General features: G+C 39.8%; 1 protein-coding gene across 2 annotated transcripts; it reads right to left on the bottom strand.

Moving 5' to 3' along the window:
* Positions 1 to 181: 181 nt before the first annotated feature.
* LOC117288583 (organic cation transporter protein-like) lies at positions 182 to 16,168 on the bottom strand. 2 transcript variants are annotated; one of them, XM_033769494.1, is made up of 10 exons: positions 15,576 to 16,168; positions 8,652 to 8,755; positions 7,783 to 7,937; positions 6,287 to 6,455; positions 4,862 to 5,003; positions 3,977 to 4,071; positions 2,557 to 2,765; positions 2,017 to 2,125; positions 1,547 to 1,755; positions 182 to 965 (listed from the first exon to the last, which is right to left on the bottom strand). In XM_033769494.1, exons 1-10 carry the CDS (start codon positions 15,993 to 15,995, stop codon positions 826 to 828), a joined length of 1,752 nt encoding a protein of 583 aa, XP_033625385.1. In that variant the 5' UTR covers positions 15,996 to 16,168; the 3' UTR covers positions 182 to 825. The 2 variants fall into 2 exon arrangements, with proteins under 2 accessions (XP_033625385.1, XP_033625386.1); XM_033769495.1 differs by lacking the exon at positions 7,783 to 7,937 and having other exon boundaries at positions 15,576 to 15,750.
* Positions 16,169 to 18,901: the final 2,733 nt, after the last annotated feature.

Here is an 18,901-nt window from a genome sequence, read left to right as displayed (position 1 = left end):
ACGCCCAATGATTTTACACACAGCGATAAAATCGTCTAAAAGCCACCTATTTTTAACGCTTACCGTTAATTTTTTAAAAGCATTCACATGTTGTTGTTATGATGCACTCACTACACAAGCATAAATGAAATGCCATTTTATTACTGGATTAAATTTAACTTGTTTACGAGCAAGCATCTTCTTTTTTTTTTTTTATTAATCAACGATAATGAACAAAATCATTGTATAGTATATTCATCTCAAGTCTCCACGGTTAGAATACAGACAGTTTAAGTGATGATTAATTTTGTTAGTTTAAACTTTAGGATAACTTTAAACAATGTAACAATGGTAAAAAAGTTTCAAATGTAAGAAATTGAAATTGTTTGCATATAACTGGGTGTCACCCTGCAAAAGTAGGCCAAGAGATAACTTTTGTCTAATTAATTCTAAAGTTCGTGCAATAACACAATGTCCCCATGAAGGGTCTTCATACCGTACTGGCATAGTTTCCCGATATCACTGAAACCAGATGTAGGCAAAACATGGATAGTCTGTTCCGCGTCCACCCCTTCTCAGTTTAGAGGCAATGGCCACCATTGATAAGCTTTAGACGATGTGTCCCCGATGTTTACATTCAAATCGCCCTCTGTTGACCAAACACTGTACACGTCATGTTTCGCCGGGCAAAACGACGCGTGGTCATGGTAAGATTGCGTGTACTTTCTAGCTGGCTGCCAACACTGCCAAAACACTATAGCTATCTAAACGCCATTTAGTTCTTACCCCTTCTAACTGTTAAAAAATGAACAAGTTCCCGAAACCATTATACATTTGAACCTCAATTTAAACCACTTCGGACACATTGGTATCTTTCTTCTCGTCTGTCGGAATCTTCTTATAGTTTTGATTTGTGTTGTCTGCGTCGTTTACCTCGGGTGCAGACGGTTTCTTGAAGAGGGTTTTCAGTCCGAAGCCTTGACCCTCTAAAATGAGGAAAACAAGAAACATTCAATTAACTTTTACATTACTACTCAAACAATTTTATTTTATTGATTTATTGGATTTGATTGATTCCTTACCCCCATCCCACCCTTAATAAGTTTTGTTAAAGGGAGGTTACCAACTTTGGTAATTACTCCCCCAAAATGGTCATTAAACGTTGGTAAAGAGCACTGGGGAGCTCCTGATATTACAAAACCTTGATGGAAACGACAACCTTTGAAGTAATGTAGTTTTAGAGAAAGGGATTATTTTAACACAAATTTTAATCCGAGAAAAGCCCCAGGCATTCTCGTGCACAATTTGTGTGCCTAAAAGGCTTCAGGCCTGAAGTCTCTTATCAATTTCAGTGAGAAGTTTATCTCCTCTTTCTCAAAATCTACGTCCAGAGGGAGCCGTTTCTCACAACGTTTTATACTACCAAGTAAGTTTTTATGCTCACAATTATTTTGTGTAAATACCAACAGTTTTCAGTGCATATCAAGCATTGCTCAACTCTATTAATAAACTCCCTTCGGCCCACAGTGAATTCAAAAAAATAAAAAATAAAACGAGGATAACTTACTTCCGTAGTCTTCTCCTTCCTGGATAGTCTCCGGCAAGTCTTGGTTGAGAGTCTCAGGCAGAAGTAGAGCCAAGACTCCGGCGAGTAAGGAACAACCTCCGAAGACAATTAGAGGCAATGGTTTCCAGAAGTTTCCTAGGATGAGGATGACCGGGGCGATGATGCCGCTGATACGGGCAAACATGGACGACATTCCCATACCCATGCTCCTGGTCAAAAGTTAAAAAAAAAAAAAAAAAGTTTAACAAAACAATTCGCATGAATAAGTAGGATTTGAAACTGTGCATGGTGGAAATACGATGAAAGGTTTGCGTCATACGTGGTGTTACCCCAAACCTTTACTAAAATTAATTGCATGAAGTATTAAATGAGCTATAATGTTTATTGTTAATTTACTTGCAAATCGGCTGCTATTTGTAAATCCGTATGATAATCCATGAATGAATGAATGTTCGAATGACTGGTCTTACCTAACGGGTGTAGGATACAATTCCACCGAATAAATGTAGATGACGTTGAAGGAACCGGAAATGGCGAATTTCCCTAACATAGCAACTGCCGCCCTGGCTACACCCGGCTCTGTTATGATAAAACAAGAAAAAAGAAAAACTACAAAATAGAACTAGACATTGTGCGCCGTACAGTTTGTCGTTTAGTCGGTAGCAAAACTAACACAATAGGAGACTTTTCAACGCTAGGTGGCAGCAGACTTACCGGGTAAATTTCCATCGTTACGTAGTTTAGTTCTGAACACGCGCATAATTGAACAATGGATTTACCCGGTAAGTCTGCTGCCATCTTTCGTCCGAGAAAGTCTCCCGTTGGGTAAAGTTTCTTAGCCCGTATTTTCACCTGGATACTCATACCTGTTTTTTGTTTTTTTTAGAATGGGTGTCATTGGGTTTAAGAGCACAAAAAGATGGAATATCAAAAAGTATACAACAAACAAATCTCAAGCAACTGTTACACTGACACCAACAAACAATGTCCAATCAAGCAATTTAACTAACCAATAAATATAGTAGTTAGGCAAGCCACGCCCCCAGTTGCCAGATACAGTGCCAAGGGGAGACGGCGCCCCCAACGTTGTATAGTAAACCAGCTGGACAAATAGGCTGGTAACTCCACTGCTCCAGATATAAAAGCCGCCACGTAGTCATCAACACCTAGATCTGATGTGCTCAAGGAGAGTCCATAGTAAACCAGACTATTCACAAACCTTAAAGAAAGCATTGCTAAAAAAATTATTGTTGCCATAATTTTTTTCGATTTTAATTTTTACCATTATTATAATTGTTGAAAGTGAAAACAATGCAACAAAGTATCGATGCAACATAGGCCTGAGTAAAATTAATTAGGCGAGTTTTAAAGTAACAACAAATGACTCTTTCAAGGGGGGGTGTCCTTGCCCCCAGTTGAGGGGCCGATCCTCGACCCAGTAGGGGATGTCTTCGCCTCTGGCTGGCAAGTGCTGCATTAGCCACAAGAGCGGCCCATGGGCCTTTTTTGAGTATGAAGTAACCTAAATTAAAAATAAGGACAAAACTTTCGAAACGGTTACGAACGAAATACAGTATAGAAAACGATGACCCAAAGTGTTACCCCATGATTGTCTCAAACAATTATACAACGTGATGTATCTGATTAATGATAACATGGGGTTTAGCTGCACGCTTTGCGTGAACGGGAACGTGAACGTGAACGTCAGAAAACTATGTCTCGTTAGCATACGTGAAGTTACCATTGTTCACCTCAGGTACGTAACGTACGTGCAGTAGAGCATGCAGTAAGCCCAAAAAGTGGCGAAGAAGCACAACGATTGTTTGACGTTCACGTTCACGTATTTGCTAGCGTTACGTGCAGCTGAACCTCATTAGAGGGATGCTGCAGTGAATTAAAATAAAACAGTTAATTTTGCTGTCATTTATATCTGATATTTGTATTGAACATCAAGAAAATGTGTTTTGTTTATTCCCGACATATCTGACTTGCGTAATTAGCGAATATGTCATGCCCCCCCCCCCTTTTGTGGATTGTTACCGCCCCCTACCATCAACGTCACGTCGGGAATTCAAACATATCGTCGGCAAAAAGAGTCTGGTCCCTAACTACACGCGCCTAGGTACCAGGCCACACGTCTCTATATGCACACAGCCAGGGGGCCCGACGGCTCGGGTTACCGACATGACGTCACGTTTATGCAAATGAAGGCTCCCTTTTAGGGGCGGGGCGGGTTCCCTTAATCTCTTGAAAACCATTTTTTAAATACTTGCGCAATTAATAAAAAAAAAATATATATATTTCAGGTTTAAAAAGTCATGTTTAATCGTTTAAATGAATGCACATATCCACACATAGGGATGCTCGAGGCGCATAAAAGGGATGAAATCGTCGATTTTACTGGTGGTTTTTAGATTTGTTTTTCCTTACCAGTTGAAGAAGATATTGAGGGTTTTCTTGCGCATGTTAGGAGTTCTGAAAAGGTCAATCTGAGTTGGCTGACGAGTCAAAATATTATTAGTTTCCTGTGAAAAGACGTGGAGAGAAGAAATAGAAAGAAAATCTGCAATAAATTTTTTGTCTTTTAATAGTTAAACAATTTTCAATGTTTAAACTGTGTTATAATGACATATGATACAAAACACAGGTAACGGATTTGGCCGACCTGGGGTCGATTTCACAAATCCCAAAGACACATTTTATGGCGAGTGAGATCGATCTTAGCTCGTTGTGAAATTGATTGTATGACTTAGTGGAAGACAATCTACTATTGAAACAAGAAGGATTCGAACCAACGACCTTATACACTCCACAGTGTGGGACGCTGGGAGGGAAAAATTACCAGAGCGTGTCGTGTACGAGGATGACCGGGTACATAGACGACATTCCTATGCCCACGCTCTTCAACGATGGAAACAATCCATGGAAAAAACCAAACCATTGAAACAAGAAGGATTCGAACCCACGACCTTCTAAATACACTCCACAATATGGGACGCTGGGAGGAAAAGATTACTAGAGCGTGTCGTGTACGAGGATGACCGGGTACATATACGACATTCCTATGCCCACGCTCTTCAACGATGGAAACAATCCATGGAAAAAAACAAACCATTGAAACAAGAAGGGTTCGAACCAACGACCTTCTAATTATTCTCCCCAATGTGGGACGCTGGGAGGGAAAGATTACATGAGCGTGCCGGGTATGATGATGACTTGAACACTAGATGGCATTCGTTTACCACTGCTCCTGAATTATAAAACCATCAATCCCTCAGGTGGGATTCGAGCCCGAGACCATCGGTTTATTCTCACCTTTTCCTGTATGGTATCCTCTTCGACGAACATGTTCTCCGGCACCGATTTCTTGTTCACCTTTGCAATGGACTTAATGATCTTCTCGGCTTGCTTGAATTTCTTCTTTGATATCAACCAACGTGGAGACTCTGGCAAAAAGCTATAGATAGAATGTTGAATTCATTTTAGTTTTCTTCTAAAACGATTTCAACATTCATTGAAATATCAGTTTGGTGATAAACAAACTAATATTAAACAATTGTTTAAAGGGTGTGTGTACTTTTTGTAGGACAAAAAACACAATGTCCACAGATTTACACTAAACTTACATAGTTTGAAGATAATGATAGTAGAAAGCTGCCCTGAAAATATTACGTGCTGAAGTGCTATAGTTTTTGGGGAATGAGTAAAACAAAACCACGAAAATAATTTTGGTCTCATGAGACCAAAATTATTTTAAGCATTTACAAACGTATTTTCATGACATTGTTTTACTCATTTCTCAAAAACTACAGCACCTCAGTGAGTAATATTTGAAGGGAAGCTTTCCACTATCATTATCTTCAAACCCTGTAAGTTTAGTGTAAATCTATGGACATTTTGAAAAAGTACCCAAATCCTTTAAATAAATAAAGACGGTCAAATAAAGCTATACACTCAGACAGATGAAACTTTTGAAGTAAACGAAATGTTGTTATAGAAGTTCAAATTTTTAACAAACTGCATCAAAATGACCAGTAAATAGTTCAAACTGACGTATATTACTAACTTAGGCCATGCCTAACCCGATGAATGCAAGGGATGACCCGATTTAGTGCAGGCCCGACTTGATTCATGTCAGGGTTGACCCGATTTTGGTCAGTCTGAACCAATTTAGGCCATGTTTGAACCACTTAAGGTCATGTCTGACCCGATTTAGGGTCAGCCCTGACCCAACTTTTAAGGCGACCGAGAAATTTCACGGGTGAGCTGGTCGATACCGGATGGTCGGAAGTCTGAAACCTGACTTCTTGGTTTAGATTGTACAGAAATCCTATTAAATATACACTTCTCAACCTTCTGGATAAGAATTGATCCGGATCCAGGTTCCGTAGGACCCGACCCTATATCTGAGTCAACTTGATCCCCGAAATCTGTACCAAAACTGACTCGTCGGGAACACCTCAAACTGACGTTAGAATACTACCATCAAAATCCCATTTTGTTGACCCAGAATGAGTCAGACAGAAAATTTCAGTGTATTTCTTTCAATGAATCTGTCATGAGATAACTTGACCTTGTGTAGCCACACCATCAACATCTGCATCCATTCAGCTACTTGGCAAAGCCTGTTCAGCATCTTAACAAGGGTGCGGCTGCTCACGCTGGACGGTTTGTGTACCAAAATATATACACAAATAGAAATACGTACCATATTTAAATATCACATTAAATATTACTTACAAGAAAAAAGCGAAGAAGATAAAGGTTGGTATGGAGATGGCTAATTGAAGATGGCGCCATTCGCGTAGACTGTACGCCATGACCGCCAACAGAACGTACCCTATAGAGAACAACATTGCTAGAATCGTCCCCACCATGGTCCGGTAAGCTGGCCCAACGATCTCCGTAACTGGTGAGATATAGAATAATAGGATTTGAAATTTTGCATGGTGGAAATACGGTAAGCTCTGAGCGTCTTCTGGAGAACAGAAGACGATCAGAGCATACTGATCAAATCGTCGAGTTGAAACCAACGGTTCTTTTCAGAACCACCCCAACTCATTAGAGATAGTCATTACATGGTGTTATCGCAAACCTTTCCACAAGATGTAAATTGTTAATTCTTAGTTAGTAAACCGTTTTTGGAAAAGGTAAAGGTGGGGTCAAAACAACACAAAGTTTACGATATTGTTCATGCCGGTATGTTGTTTTGATCTGGCTTTCTCTCTACTTATAGTTGGAGGTCTGTAGAAAGACATTTCGGAGTAAACGGAATCTGCGTAATTTTTCTTTGCTAAAAGTTAATAAATAGGCCTACTTTTATCTACCCAGACTTCCTTCTTACTGCGTTAACTATACAACTGTATGCTGTAATCTTTCAATAGTGGGTGCGTTCGTTTAGCTTCCCTGTGTCGACCCCGCGGTGCTCACTCGGGATCGGGTGAGCCCCTGATCGGGCTAATCGAACGATCACACTCGCCCTCTCGTGGTGACGGCATGCACCTCACAGGTCACCCCAAGAACGAGATTGCGACCCGGAAAAGTTGGTATTGGAAACCTGGAGGTCGTTAACGTGAAAATGTTTGAAGAATAAATATTTATCACTCTTAAGCTTGAAGATCGTCTGAAGTTTCCTCAGATTGTTGTGATACTTTCAAAACATATCATGATCTGTACCATCCCTGATGTTCTTTGGCACAGCTGGTCAAGTCATGCTCCTTTCAAAATGATCCTTTACCAATTTCAATTACTGGTTGGTATTTATTACAATACAAAATGTCGCCTTAATGGTACCAGGTTGTTGAGCCCAAGCGGTTCCATCTTAAGGCCAGTGGCTTCACCAAACATGTTTCCTGGGGGTGGGGGCGGGGGTTCAGGGGAGGAGAGGGTGGGGTGGCTGAAGCAGTGCCAAGTGGACGATTGGAGCCCTACTACATTCATCCCAGTCATTCACGATAAGCTATTCTTCTGAGAACAATCTAAGAAATGTCAAAGGGCCAGAGTCTCGAAGGATTACCATTAATAAAGGACATCAGCGATTTCTACCTCCATGATAAGATACACGGTATTTCGAAGGGTGGGGCGGGGGTCAAGAAGGGTCCAATAGTTTACCTCGCCAGTGGGTGGTGGGTGGACGGTCGGAGACCTATACCATTCCTTCACTAAATCCTCAATAGACTATTCTTCTAGACACAATCTTAGACATGTCAAAGAGGCAAAGAATCTTTGGGGATTACCAATGATAAAGGCCATCAGATACACGCCAAAATTCCCAGCAGCAATGAAGAACCGCAACGCTGTGTAGAATGCTATGTTTTGGACAAATGCCGCAGCAGTAGTGGCTGCAACAGCAACGCAAAGACTGAGGAAGAAAGCAGGTTTCCTGCCAGCCCTAGAGAAAGGAAAAGTGTTCGCGAAAGTTAAAAGGAAATACAAATGCAGTCATATTGCGGGGCACTGATTAGGCCGATTTGAACAAACGACAGACACCTTAGATCACTTTACAAGTCGACGTTAATCAGACATTCGACGTTTCGATAGTTTTGTCTAGAAGTAATTGGCTCACATAAATCAAAACAGTCCTACACGTATACAAAAAATATGCAAAGCTTCCTTTTCTTTATTCGAAAACAGATTTTTTTTAAAGAACTTTTTGTCGGGCTTTGTTGCCATCCAATTAAAGGCACTGGACACCATTGGTAGTTACTCAAAATAATTGTTGGCATAAAAACTTACGTGGTAATGAGCAATGGAGAGCTGTTGATGGCATAAAACATGTGCGAAACGGCCCCCTCTGAAGTAAAGTTGTTTTTGATAAAGGGGTATTTTCCCACTCAAATATTAAAAGACTTCAGGTCAGAAGCCTTTTTAAAGGCATCTGAAAGCACACAATTTGTGCAACAAGGATGTTTGTTGTTTGTATTATTCTCTTGCAACTTCGATGACCAATTGAGTCCATATTTTTACAGATCAGTTATGTTGTGCATACGTTTGGATACACCAAGTGGGAAATAATTTTGACAGCTATGAAGGTGTCGATTGCCCTTTTTTAAGAGCAACTCAAGGAAGGAATACATCAAAAATCGCAATAAGAAGACAAACTCACCAGTCTGCAACGATTCCCCAAAACAAAGATCCGAAGAGTAACCCAGCGAAGTAGACAGACTGCGCCAAACTAGGAAGAGTTTGTTTGGAGCAGACGAGGTCGAACTGAAAAGAAAAATTATCAACAAAATTTATATAAGTTTTATACGAAGTTTTATAATTAAGTTTTATAATTAAAGACAGTGGACATTATTGGTTATTGTCAAAGACCAGTGTTCTCACTTGGTGTATCTCAACAAATGCATAAAATAACAAACCTGTGAAAATTTGAGCTCAATCGGTTGTCGAAGTTGCGAGATATTAATGAAAGAAAAAGACACCCTGGTCACACAAAGTTGTGTGCTTTCAGATGCTTGATTTCGAAATTCTAAACTTAAGGTCTCGATATCAAATTCGTGGAAAATTACTTCTTTCTCGAAAACTACGTCACTTCAGACAAAGTTTTATACTATCAACCTCTCTCCATTACCCATTACCAAGTAAGGTTTTGTGCTAATAATTATGTTGAGTTTATACCAATAGTGTCCACTGTCGTTAATTGACAGAATGGTGGAGAAAATAAAACAAACACAACATACTTTTGATGCAAAGTTTCCCGGTGGTGTGGAAATTGTCACTTATAAAGAAGTAAAGTTATTTTCTTAGTATTAAGAGACAGGAAACCAGTATTTAGTGCAACGCAATTAGTATCGCAATTCGACCGAATACCATTGCTTACCATCGCGTGAGCTTTCTTAATTCACCTGACATGTTCTTGTCGATGTTTTTTTCAAAAATAAGCGAAAAACAAATAGTACAGCACGAATGGAGTCCCCCATCAATGCCTTAACTTGGTAACCCTTTTTGTATCCTGCTTTAATACCGGTACTTAAAAAAAAAGGAAAAAAAAAGAAGTGCAACAGGATTATCTCAACTTCTTTCGTCATTGTGGGTTTGTCAAACCTTGTGATTTTTCCTTGTTTCTCTCATGTCTTTTACCCCCCCCCCCCCTTTATAACGTTTACTATCTTTTAGGCACTTGTATTGGATTGCCATCATTAAAAAACATCAACAACAACAACAACAACAGAGGAAACAAAAAAAGATTTATTGAACACAATTTGAATCCTTTCCTTGGGTAATCCTGTTAATCTTTAAAAATCTCGATGAAAAGCACTGGTGTATGGACATGACATCTGCCATTTAGAATAACTCTTTCAGCGGAACCAAAAATAGGCCTACGTGTGTGAACTCCAACTTGTGCATTCGTCCAAGTGCCGTATACACTACCAAAATGTGTCATTTTAATTCAAATGATGTCGTTCACACATTTGTGGGTTCGAATCCAGGTCGCGCTGTATCTAGTCGAAATTCGAATACACGCGAGGTTTGGATAGAATGTCCCGTCCCAACAAAATGAAACCTTATTTAATACCCTAATCGCTCAATAATTTATTCCGGTTTTTTTTAAACAAGAATGACCGATGCAAATTTAACATCTATTATATCGTTGCGGTACCCGCTGCCAAAACATAGGATTCGAACTGCCTCTAGCTGCCGGGCAACCTCGGTAGTCTAGTTGGTAAGACACTGCTCTAGAATTGCAAGGGTCGTGGGTTCGAATCCCACCCGAGTAACATGCCTGTGATATTTTTTTCACAGGACTCGGGAAAGTACTGAGTATACAGTGCTAACACACATCGGTGTATGGGTAAAAACCAAAATTAATATTCTTTATCCCCGATGCAAATTTAACATCTATTTTACAAGAATGACCGTATATATTGATGTTTTCTTTCATAGATAATAATAATTTCAAACCGGTGTCGCATTCAATTTCGTCCTTTGTGCAATACTGTCCGGCGGCCATTATTGCATATGCAATAATGTCCGCCGGACGGTTTTGCATATGCAATCGTGTACGTCCGGCTGCTGCATAATGCAATTGTGCCCACCCGGACACATTTGCATATGCAGTTGTGTCCGCACCCCCGTGCAAAACCGTCCTTACAATTAATTAAACGCCCTTGGTCGACGGAACACGTTCGCCTTTTTATTTACAAGCTAAGTGCATGTCATGAATGACATGGGAAATGTTCGGCCGTTGGGTATTCGCTGCAATCATAAAATACGTGAATATTCATGCTGCATTATACATTCAGGCTCAGTGCATGCACGCTCGCTCACATGCGCACATAATACATGTAGAGTCATGTACATGTCCGCCAGACGGTTTTTGCATAGCCCAGGACACGATTGCATACGCAAAAGTGTCCGGAGCGGACAGTATTGCATGGCGGACACAATTGCATCTGCACCGGCCGTTTAATGCACTGTGTTTTTATTGATTCATGCTCCATTTTGCATTATTATTGTGGTCGATAATAAACATCTGTTTTATAATATTTTGTATTATTTTGTATTATAACTATTATAATTATTAGTAGTAGTGGTATTAATGGTTCCTCAAACCTTATGGTATTTGTATGATTTTTAATATCTAGAATAGAAACCATAATGCTGCCTCATAAAGTGAACCTCATCACTGTAGCTCGTTAAGGCTGGGTCACATCAAACTAGTTCTAAAAACTATATGTTCACTTCGTGTGCACACAGTTTAAGTTCATGGGGGTGTCGTGGCCGAGCGGATAAGAGCACCGAATTCAAGCTCTGGTGCTTCTGTTCAGCAGAGCGTGGGCTCGAATCCCGGTCGTGACACTTGTGTCCCTTAGCAAGATACTCCACCACAATTGCTTTTCTACAACCAGGGCCCAACCTCATAGAGGTGCTTATAAGCTAAAAATGTTGCTTAAGCAAAAAAAATATTTGCTTTGTTAAATCAGATTACCGGCTAAGACTCCACTCAATTGTTATGCTAAGTAAACACCAGCTAAATGTAAGTCACAAGCAATGCACATGGCACGAGATTTTTGCCAGTAAAATGTGTAAAATAAGCAAGCTATTTTCGTGCTTAAGCAAATTGTTTGCTTAAGCAGCTCTATTAAATTGTGCCCAGGTGTAAATGGGAACATGAGGGCAAAGATGGTTCGTGTGGTTGGTTTAGCTATAGTGCGCTACATATTTGGCGGCACGGGAGCTGAGATGGTTTCAGGAATGAAATGGCCCCAGTAAAAAGGATAATAATGTTGGAAGCGTCCATGAGACATGGTGTATAAAGCGCTATATAAAATCGAATATTATTATTATTTTTATTAAGCCCAGAACGTAGTGAGAACGAGGTCGGTGTGATGTGGTTTTGAGCCTCAGGAAACCTGTTTGCAATTACCAGAAACACAGGGGTTAACCCCATCTGTTATGTGTGCCAATCCATCGCATGTAGGACTACTCCTGAACCCTGGATTGGTGTTCAATTTATAAAGGAGGACGAACAAATGGTAAATTACCTTTCCCAAGGCCACTGTGCCACGAAAGGGACTCAATTATTGTCATTTCGAAAGGAGTTGAACAAAATAGTAATCTTTATAATAAAAAGTATACAGAGTTCGATTTGTGATGGGTGGACCCCTAGCCTCAACACAAACGAAAGAGAATAAAGGAAAGGACATTCCTAAAGATACACGGGCCGATTTCACAAAGCGCTACGATTCATCTGTTACCTTGGATCAGATGAGTTGGTCCATCAATAGCGTTTGAAATCGTTTACTAAAAAAATGCATACTGTTGGAAAGGTGTTTAAATAGTAGGATACAATGATCCAAACAAACATGCCTCGAAAATGCATGGTTTTCCTTTTACATGGTGAACTACACACGGTACGCCATTTTGTGGAGACAATTTTTTGACCCGTACGAAATGGCGGATCTTGTTAGTTCGGAAAGTAATAGGAAAACCACGCAAATTTGAGGCATACTTGTGTGGATCTTTATATTTTACTTTTAAAATATCTTTTGAACCATGTTCATTTTATAACTAACGGTTTCGAATGCTTTTCAAAGACCAACTCGCCCGATTCAAGGCAATGTGACCCTTTAAAGCCATTGGACACTTTTTCTAAACAGAACAAAAAATAAAAGTTCACAGATTTACAAATAACTTACAGGGTTTACAGAAGGTAATGGTGATAGACTTCCCTTGAAATATTATTCCATGAAATGCTTTACTTTTTGAGAAAACATTAAAACACTTGTCAATTCTCGATATCGAGAATATCGGATTTATTTTCGGATTTATTTACTATCTCAGCTAAATGACACAAGAATTGTTAAATCGAATGAAAAACGCTTGCTATGTTACAGTAACCTGTTCAGTTTGAGAAAGACTCCGCAAGGGTCGATAGGTCAGGTAATTAACAATTTTGTGTATACCAATAGATCATTTTGGTTGGCAATATTGGTAATTGTCAAAGATCATCTAATTTGGTGTATCTCAACATATGCATAAAAGAACACACAAACCATGTGACATTTTGAGCTCAATTTGGTCGTCGAAGTTGCGAGATAATAAATTATTGAAAGAAAAACACCTTTGTCACACGAAGTTGTGTTCATTTTGATGGTTGATTTCGAAACCTCAAATTCTGTTTGGGTCAAACTGTCTCTGCAATATCTGGAAACATTATTGGCTTTGCAAAAGTACTCATTTATCAACATTACCAATGAGCTATCCACGTTTCCCGACGGGCTACTGGGTGCAGTTCGCCGTGGCATTCGTATGAATCTCAAGGGCGGGGCACTGGAGGGTTAAAACCATGCCTTTATCGCACCCAACTGCTGGTTCAGCCAACCGAAAGGACACGTGATAAACTCTACACAAAGCAGAGGCCATTAGAAAATTACATGCCAGGGGAAAAGGGTTTCGACAAAGACGATGACGGGGCAACAACAAACCCCAGAACATTATGACCAACTAGCCCAAAACCACGCCTACAGCGCCATCTTATATACATTTGTACAACCAAGAAAGGGTATACAAGGCTGTAGCATTGGGCATGGTCACCAGTCTGATAAAGCTCATAAATTAGGAGTGAAACGTAACTAAAATAATATGTTTAAGTTAACATTCTTTGATTCGAAAAACGAACGCTCATTATCTATTAAATGATGAACGATCCAGACAAACTTAATGGCACACCAGTCACACAATACTCTTTTCAAAACACATACCAAGGTTCAGTTCTGTAGGAATGATCGTGAATGAATGTGTGGTATTTTGATAAAAGGTAAATAGCCACTCACTTTGGAATAAAACGGTTAAACCTAATGTGAATGGGAGACTTTCTGGGACGACAGAGGGCAGCAGACTTACCGGGTAAATCCATTGTTCTCAGAATTATGCGCATGTTCAGAACTACGTAAACAATGGAAATTTACCCGGTATGTCTGCTGCCACCTAGCGTTGGAAAGTCTCCTATTGTATGAGCTTGGTAACGCTGCCCCATGGCCCCTCGGCGCATTCCATTTCTGACCTGAACTATAAAGTAAAGTCTCGTGACATTCATTCTTAAAGGCAGTGGACACTGTTGGTGAATACTCAAAATAATGATAAGCATAAAACCTCCTTGGTATAAAGAGTAATGGAAAGAAAGAAGTAATTTTCCACGAATTTGTTGAGACATCAGATTTAGAATTTGAGGTCTCGAAATCAAGCATCTGAAACCACACAACTTCGTGTGACAAGGGTGTTTCTTCTTTCATTATTATCTCGCAACTTCGATGACCAATTGAGCTCAAATTGTCACAGGTCTGTTATTTTAAGTATAATGTTGAGATACACCACGTGAGAAGACTGGTCTTTGACAATATTACCAATAGTGTCTTTAAGTAAATACGGAACAACATCTCAGTGTACAGATTGTTTGGTAGGCAGAGTAAAGTAAAACTTTCCAAACAATTCCTAACAAGAGAACGGCTTATTAGACAAAATTGTTTAATTATTATAATATATAGCCTGGCAGTAGACCCAGCGGAGTGCAAATCGCGCTAAGCCTCCTTTAAAGGGACACGTTGCCTAATAATAAACAACATTTATAAGGCGCATTATGAAAAAAAGATTCCTCAATGCGCCTAACAATAAAAACTAAAAGGCTAAACAGAAACAAGACCAATTAAAACCATAGAGGCAAAATACTATTAAACCGAATAATAACCGACAAAACATTAGAAACAACAGACCTAGATATACTATATAGGGCCTAAACCCATAAAATGGAAATATTAAAAATACAAAAAATTAATCCATCAATATACATCGAACCATGAGCAATTAGCAAATGGATCGGGTGAGTTGGTCTATGAAAAGTTTTGCAGTCGTGTGTTATAAAATGCATGTTGTTAGAAAGATGTTTTTAAGGTAGAAAATAAAGATCCACTCAAATATGCCTCGAAATTGCGTGGTTTTCCTCTTACTTTGCAAACTAATACCGGCGGCCATTTTGAGGAGGCAAACATTTTGACTTCTTGATGGCGTGCCGTGTTAGTTCATGACGTATAATGGAACACCGTGCAAATTCGAGGCATATTTGGGTGGATCTTTATATTCTATTTTAAAAACATCTTTCCAACCATATGCATTTCATAACAATCGGTTAGAAACATTTTGCATAGACCAATTCGCCCAATCCAAGGCAACGTGTCCCTTTAAGCTAGCGCTGAGGGTTCTTCCGCAAAAAGTAGCTCTTTTTGTCCCCTTTTTTTCTTCTTCTCTCTTTTAGGGGGTGGGGGGGGGGGGGCTTTACTGGAAAAGGGGTTGATCCTTCTTTTTGTGCCCGAAGGTCACATAGCCTCACGTTCTTTTTCCCACAGTCGGAACAGTTTTCGTGTCATGTCACCACTGTTTCATTCGTCACGACATGAAATAATATCTAACTTTTCAATATGAGGTATTCCTTTTCGTCAAAATAAGTTACTAACCCATGGCAAGAAACGGAAAATTTGCCAATAATTCCAAAAATTGTACTAAGAAAAGAGAAATGATGAGTATACATTACATCTTGAATGATCGTAGTCTTATACTGGGATCGATCGTACTCCCACCCTGCATCGCACTCGATGGTTTCATTGGTCCACCCATCATCCTGACCGTCCGTCAAATTGGAGACACCTTGCTCCGGACTACTCCGAGCATTGAGGTACCGCTCGCATTCCGAATACACCGTGTTCCCATCCTCGTCGACAGTGAACGGTAGAGTCAACTCCTTTTGCAACTCCAGACAATCCGACTCTAGCGAGCTACAGTTTAGAGACTGACTTTCAGGAACCGCACACCAATGGTCTGTCTTGGCCGCCAGAAACACTTGGCCAATAGCATGCCATGCTGAAGGAATTCCTGTTAAAGCAATCAGTAGACACAACACTATCTGATACCGTCCGAAAATGCCTACTTCCACTAAAATGTTATCAAACTTCATGCCTGTGGTCTGATGGTGTGGCTTCACGGGAAGGAATGCCACGAACTATAGGCCTCGAAACTTAGAGACTGTGTGTCAACAACAGATCGCAAAACGTTAATGCCGCACTTACAAAATTGTGCACAACTAACGCTACTGCTTGTACAGCAGTGTAGGGTAGTCACATCCATTTGTTGGCTGCTACAATGGAGCAACACCCAACCACCCGTGACAGGTTTCAGATGTCAATTATTCAGAAAACATGTACGTTTTTGTGTGGCTGTGCTTTCAAGCGATGACAAGTTGAACCTAAGCAAACGACAGCAGAAGGAAATCTTCAGATTGTCCATGCTACGTGCGGTCCGAAATAAGACCAACAGTAACATGGTTTACTCGGGTTTATTAGTGGAGAAATCTGTGTTTAGAGGAAGGATTCTTGCTCTTAGTTTCTGATATGAGAGTTTTCGGGGGCGGAAGGGGGGAGTGGTTCAGAAAGCATCGTCACCATATGGATTGTATTGCACGTTCTGCATTTCTCTAATGTAAAAGAGTGAAAACACCACTCTTTACATTTCGAGTTGTCCCTCATGTGGGCTCTTTAAAAAGAGTGGTGGTTATTTCACTCCTTTAAGAGGGGTTTCACTCCAGGACAGAGTGAACAAAAAAATCACTCAAAAAGATGCAAACTAATTGAAAAAGAGTTGTCCCTCATGTGGCTCTTCAAAGACTGCTTCTACACTCTTTGCATTTAGAGAGAGGAACTGATCGGGTTGGATTTTGTGTTATCTAATCACCGGAACGAATCCATCTGAATGAAATTAAAAAAAAAGGGACATGGTCCCAACTGAATAACAATGAGTGTGCATCAAGAAGGAGCCATTTGAACGCATTATCGTGGTGACTTGTTGCCTCAGTTGTTCCATTGACCTTTTTTTGTGTGAGAATATTTTTTAGTGGAACTCAATTGAACCATTGAACAGCCCCATTCTGGGTACACCATACGACCAGTAGCCTGAACAGCTATAGAACAGCTACCCCAAGCGACTGGAAGTGGATACCACGTACCGAGTGGTCTCCTCTTCCAGTCGCTTGGGATCTCGGCTCTACGAAGCTGTCAAAGCCACGAAAGCATTGACACAAGGCTACACGAACAGGGGCACAGTCCAAGGGCATCGCAATTGATCATGTCAAGGCTGGAAAATGACACGAGAATAATTATTTAAAACATTTTAATTAAAAACATCCTGATGCGTCCCATTTGTGTTGAACACTATGATTAGTAGAGTTGTTTTCGAAACCTGCAGCTTACAACGTGTCACCAGTGTATATGCTTTGTTTGCGATTCAAACAATCTAAATGATTTTGGGTTGAACAAAGACAAATTGACTATAGACTGGTGGTATTTGAACCAACGTCATCTGGATTATGATGCCGGTGTCAGATGCAATTGTGTCCGCCATGCAATACTGTCCGTATTATATGGTTAACATTCCCTTACAAGTGGCTATGTCCCCTTTTTCAAATACCAAGTTTAAACTACAAGGGAGTTTCCCTTTTGGTTTATATATTGATATTTGAAAGCATATGATTATGACTTTGGATTTTTTTTTTGTATATGTTATTTCAAAACACACAGAGCCACGTCTAATTATCGGATTTCCTTAGCGGGTTTGTTATGAAGGATGAAAGGATCTCACAACAGCCTTCAAACTCAGTGCTTTAAACTTAGCCTTTAATCAAGTCGTTAAACGTCTAAGGGCTTAATAAGTGTTCACTGGTACTAATTTTTATGTATTTGTTGTTGTATGCGTTGTATTATCAACCAGCAGATTGTGTAAAGTGCAGATGTTTTCGAAAACTGGAATTACAATAAAATTTTATAACTAGATAAAAAATATTCGTTCATAAAAACTAACACAGATGGGTTTAGGTTAGGGGACCAAAACCAAAAAATATTATAACGAGTTTATAATGAGTATTACATGTGATATTCAACATCGAAAACCTTTAAAGACAGTGGACACTATTGGTAATTGTCAAAGACAGTCTTCTCACTTGGTGTATCTAAACATATGCATAAAATAACAAACCTGTGAAAATTTGAGCTCAATTGGTTGTCGAAGTTGCGAGATATGAATGAAATAAATTGTCACACGAAGTTGTGTGCTTTCAGATACTTGATTTCGAGACCTCAAATTCTAAACTTGAGGTCTCGAAATCAAATTCGTGGAAAATTACGTCTTTGGAGTAAAATCAAGATGGCCACACCGTGATAAAGGTCTATATAGATAAATACCCACAGGGAAGAACATTAAGAGTCCTCTCTTGCTCAAAGCTAAAAATGGAAGGAAAAAAAAACGGTAACATGTCGCGAAAACATTTACAGTAAACGCAACATGAAGGAAGAAGCCTGACATATGACGTCACACTTCAAGGCTCGTGAAAAACGCCAGAGAGTGGTCTCTAGCTAAGGTAATAATACATGGATAGACTGGATCCTTATGCTGCGTCGTAGTAAAACGTTGCTATAAACAAAGCACCAGTCTACTTACAACATTGTGCGACAATGTCACGAAGATTTGACAGTTGCAACGGCTGAAAACACGTATACCGTGGCCTTTTACCGCTTTGGGGTTTAAAAAATAAAATCGCTAATTGCGTGACATTTTAATGATTTTTTGTTTACAGCAACCATCTATACAAACATTATTTATGATTCTACACCCCTAAATTGCGTAAAATGGTGAGCCGGTGTGGCCCTTTAATTTCACGTCAAATCATATACACTGGGCAAGTACACTGTACAGTACACACAGTGCACATCACACAACATGCAGACGACCAAAGGTAAGCTTTCCATACCTGTGTTTTGATTGGTCCGAGGTAATGTTTGTCAGCTGCACATACATCACCTCAGACCAATCAAA

The sequence above is a fragment of the Asterias rubens genome, chromosome 3 (genome assembly GCF_902459465.1).
Source record: "Asterias rubens chromosome 3, eAstRub1.3, whole genome shotgun sequence".
Lineage (NCBI taxonomy): Eukaryota > Metazoa > Echinodermata > Asteroidea > Forcipulatida > Asteriidae > Asterias > Asterias rubens.
The sequence above is the reverse complement of the archived record's forward strand: the minus strand, read 5'-3'. Positions and strand labels throughout refer to the sequence as shown.

Excerpts from the sequence above, each read along its gene's own strand:
- LOC117288583 (XM_033769494.1), bottom strand. The coding sequence starts at position 15,995 with ATGAAGTTTGATAACATTTTAGTGGAAGTAGGCATTTTCGGACGGTAT. Across the intron at positions 7,938-8,651 it reads TGGGGAATCGTTGCAGACTG|GGCTGGCAGGAAACCTGCTT; the intron begins GTGAGTTTGTCT and ends TCCTTTCTCTAG. Across the intron at positions 5,004-6,286 it reads ATCTTCTTCGCTTTTTTCTT|CTTTTTGCCAGAGTCTCCAC; the intron begins GTAAGTAATATT and ends TTCTATCTATAG.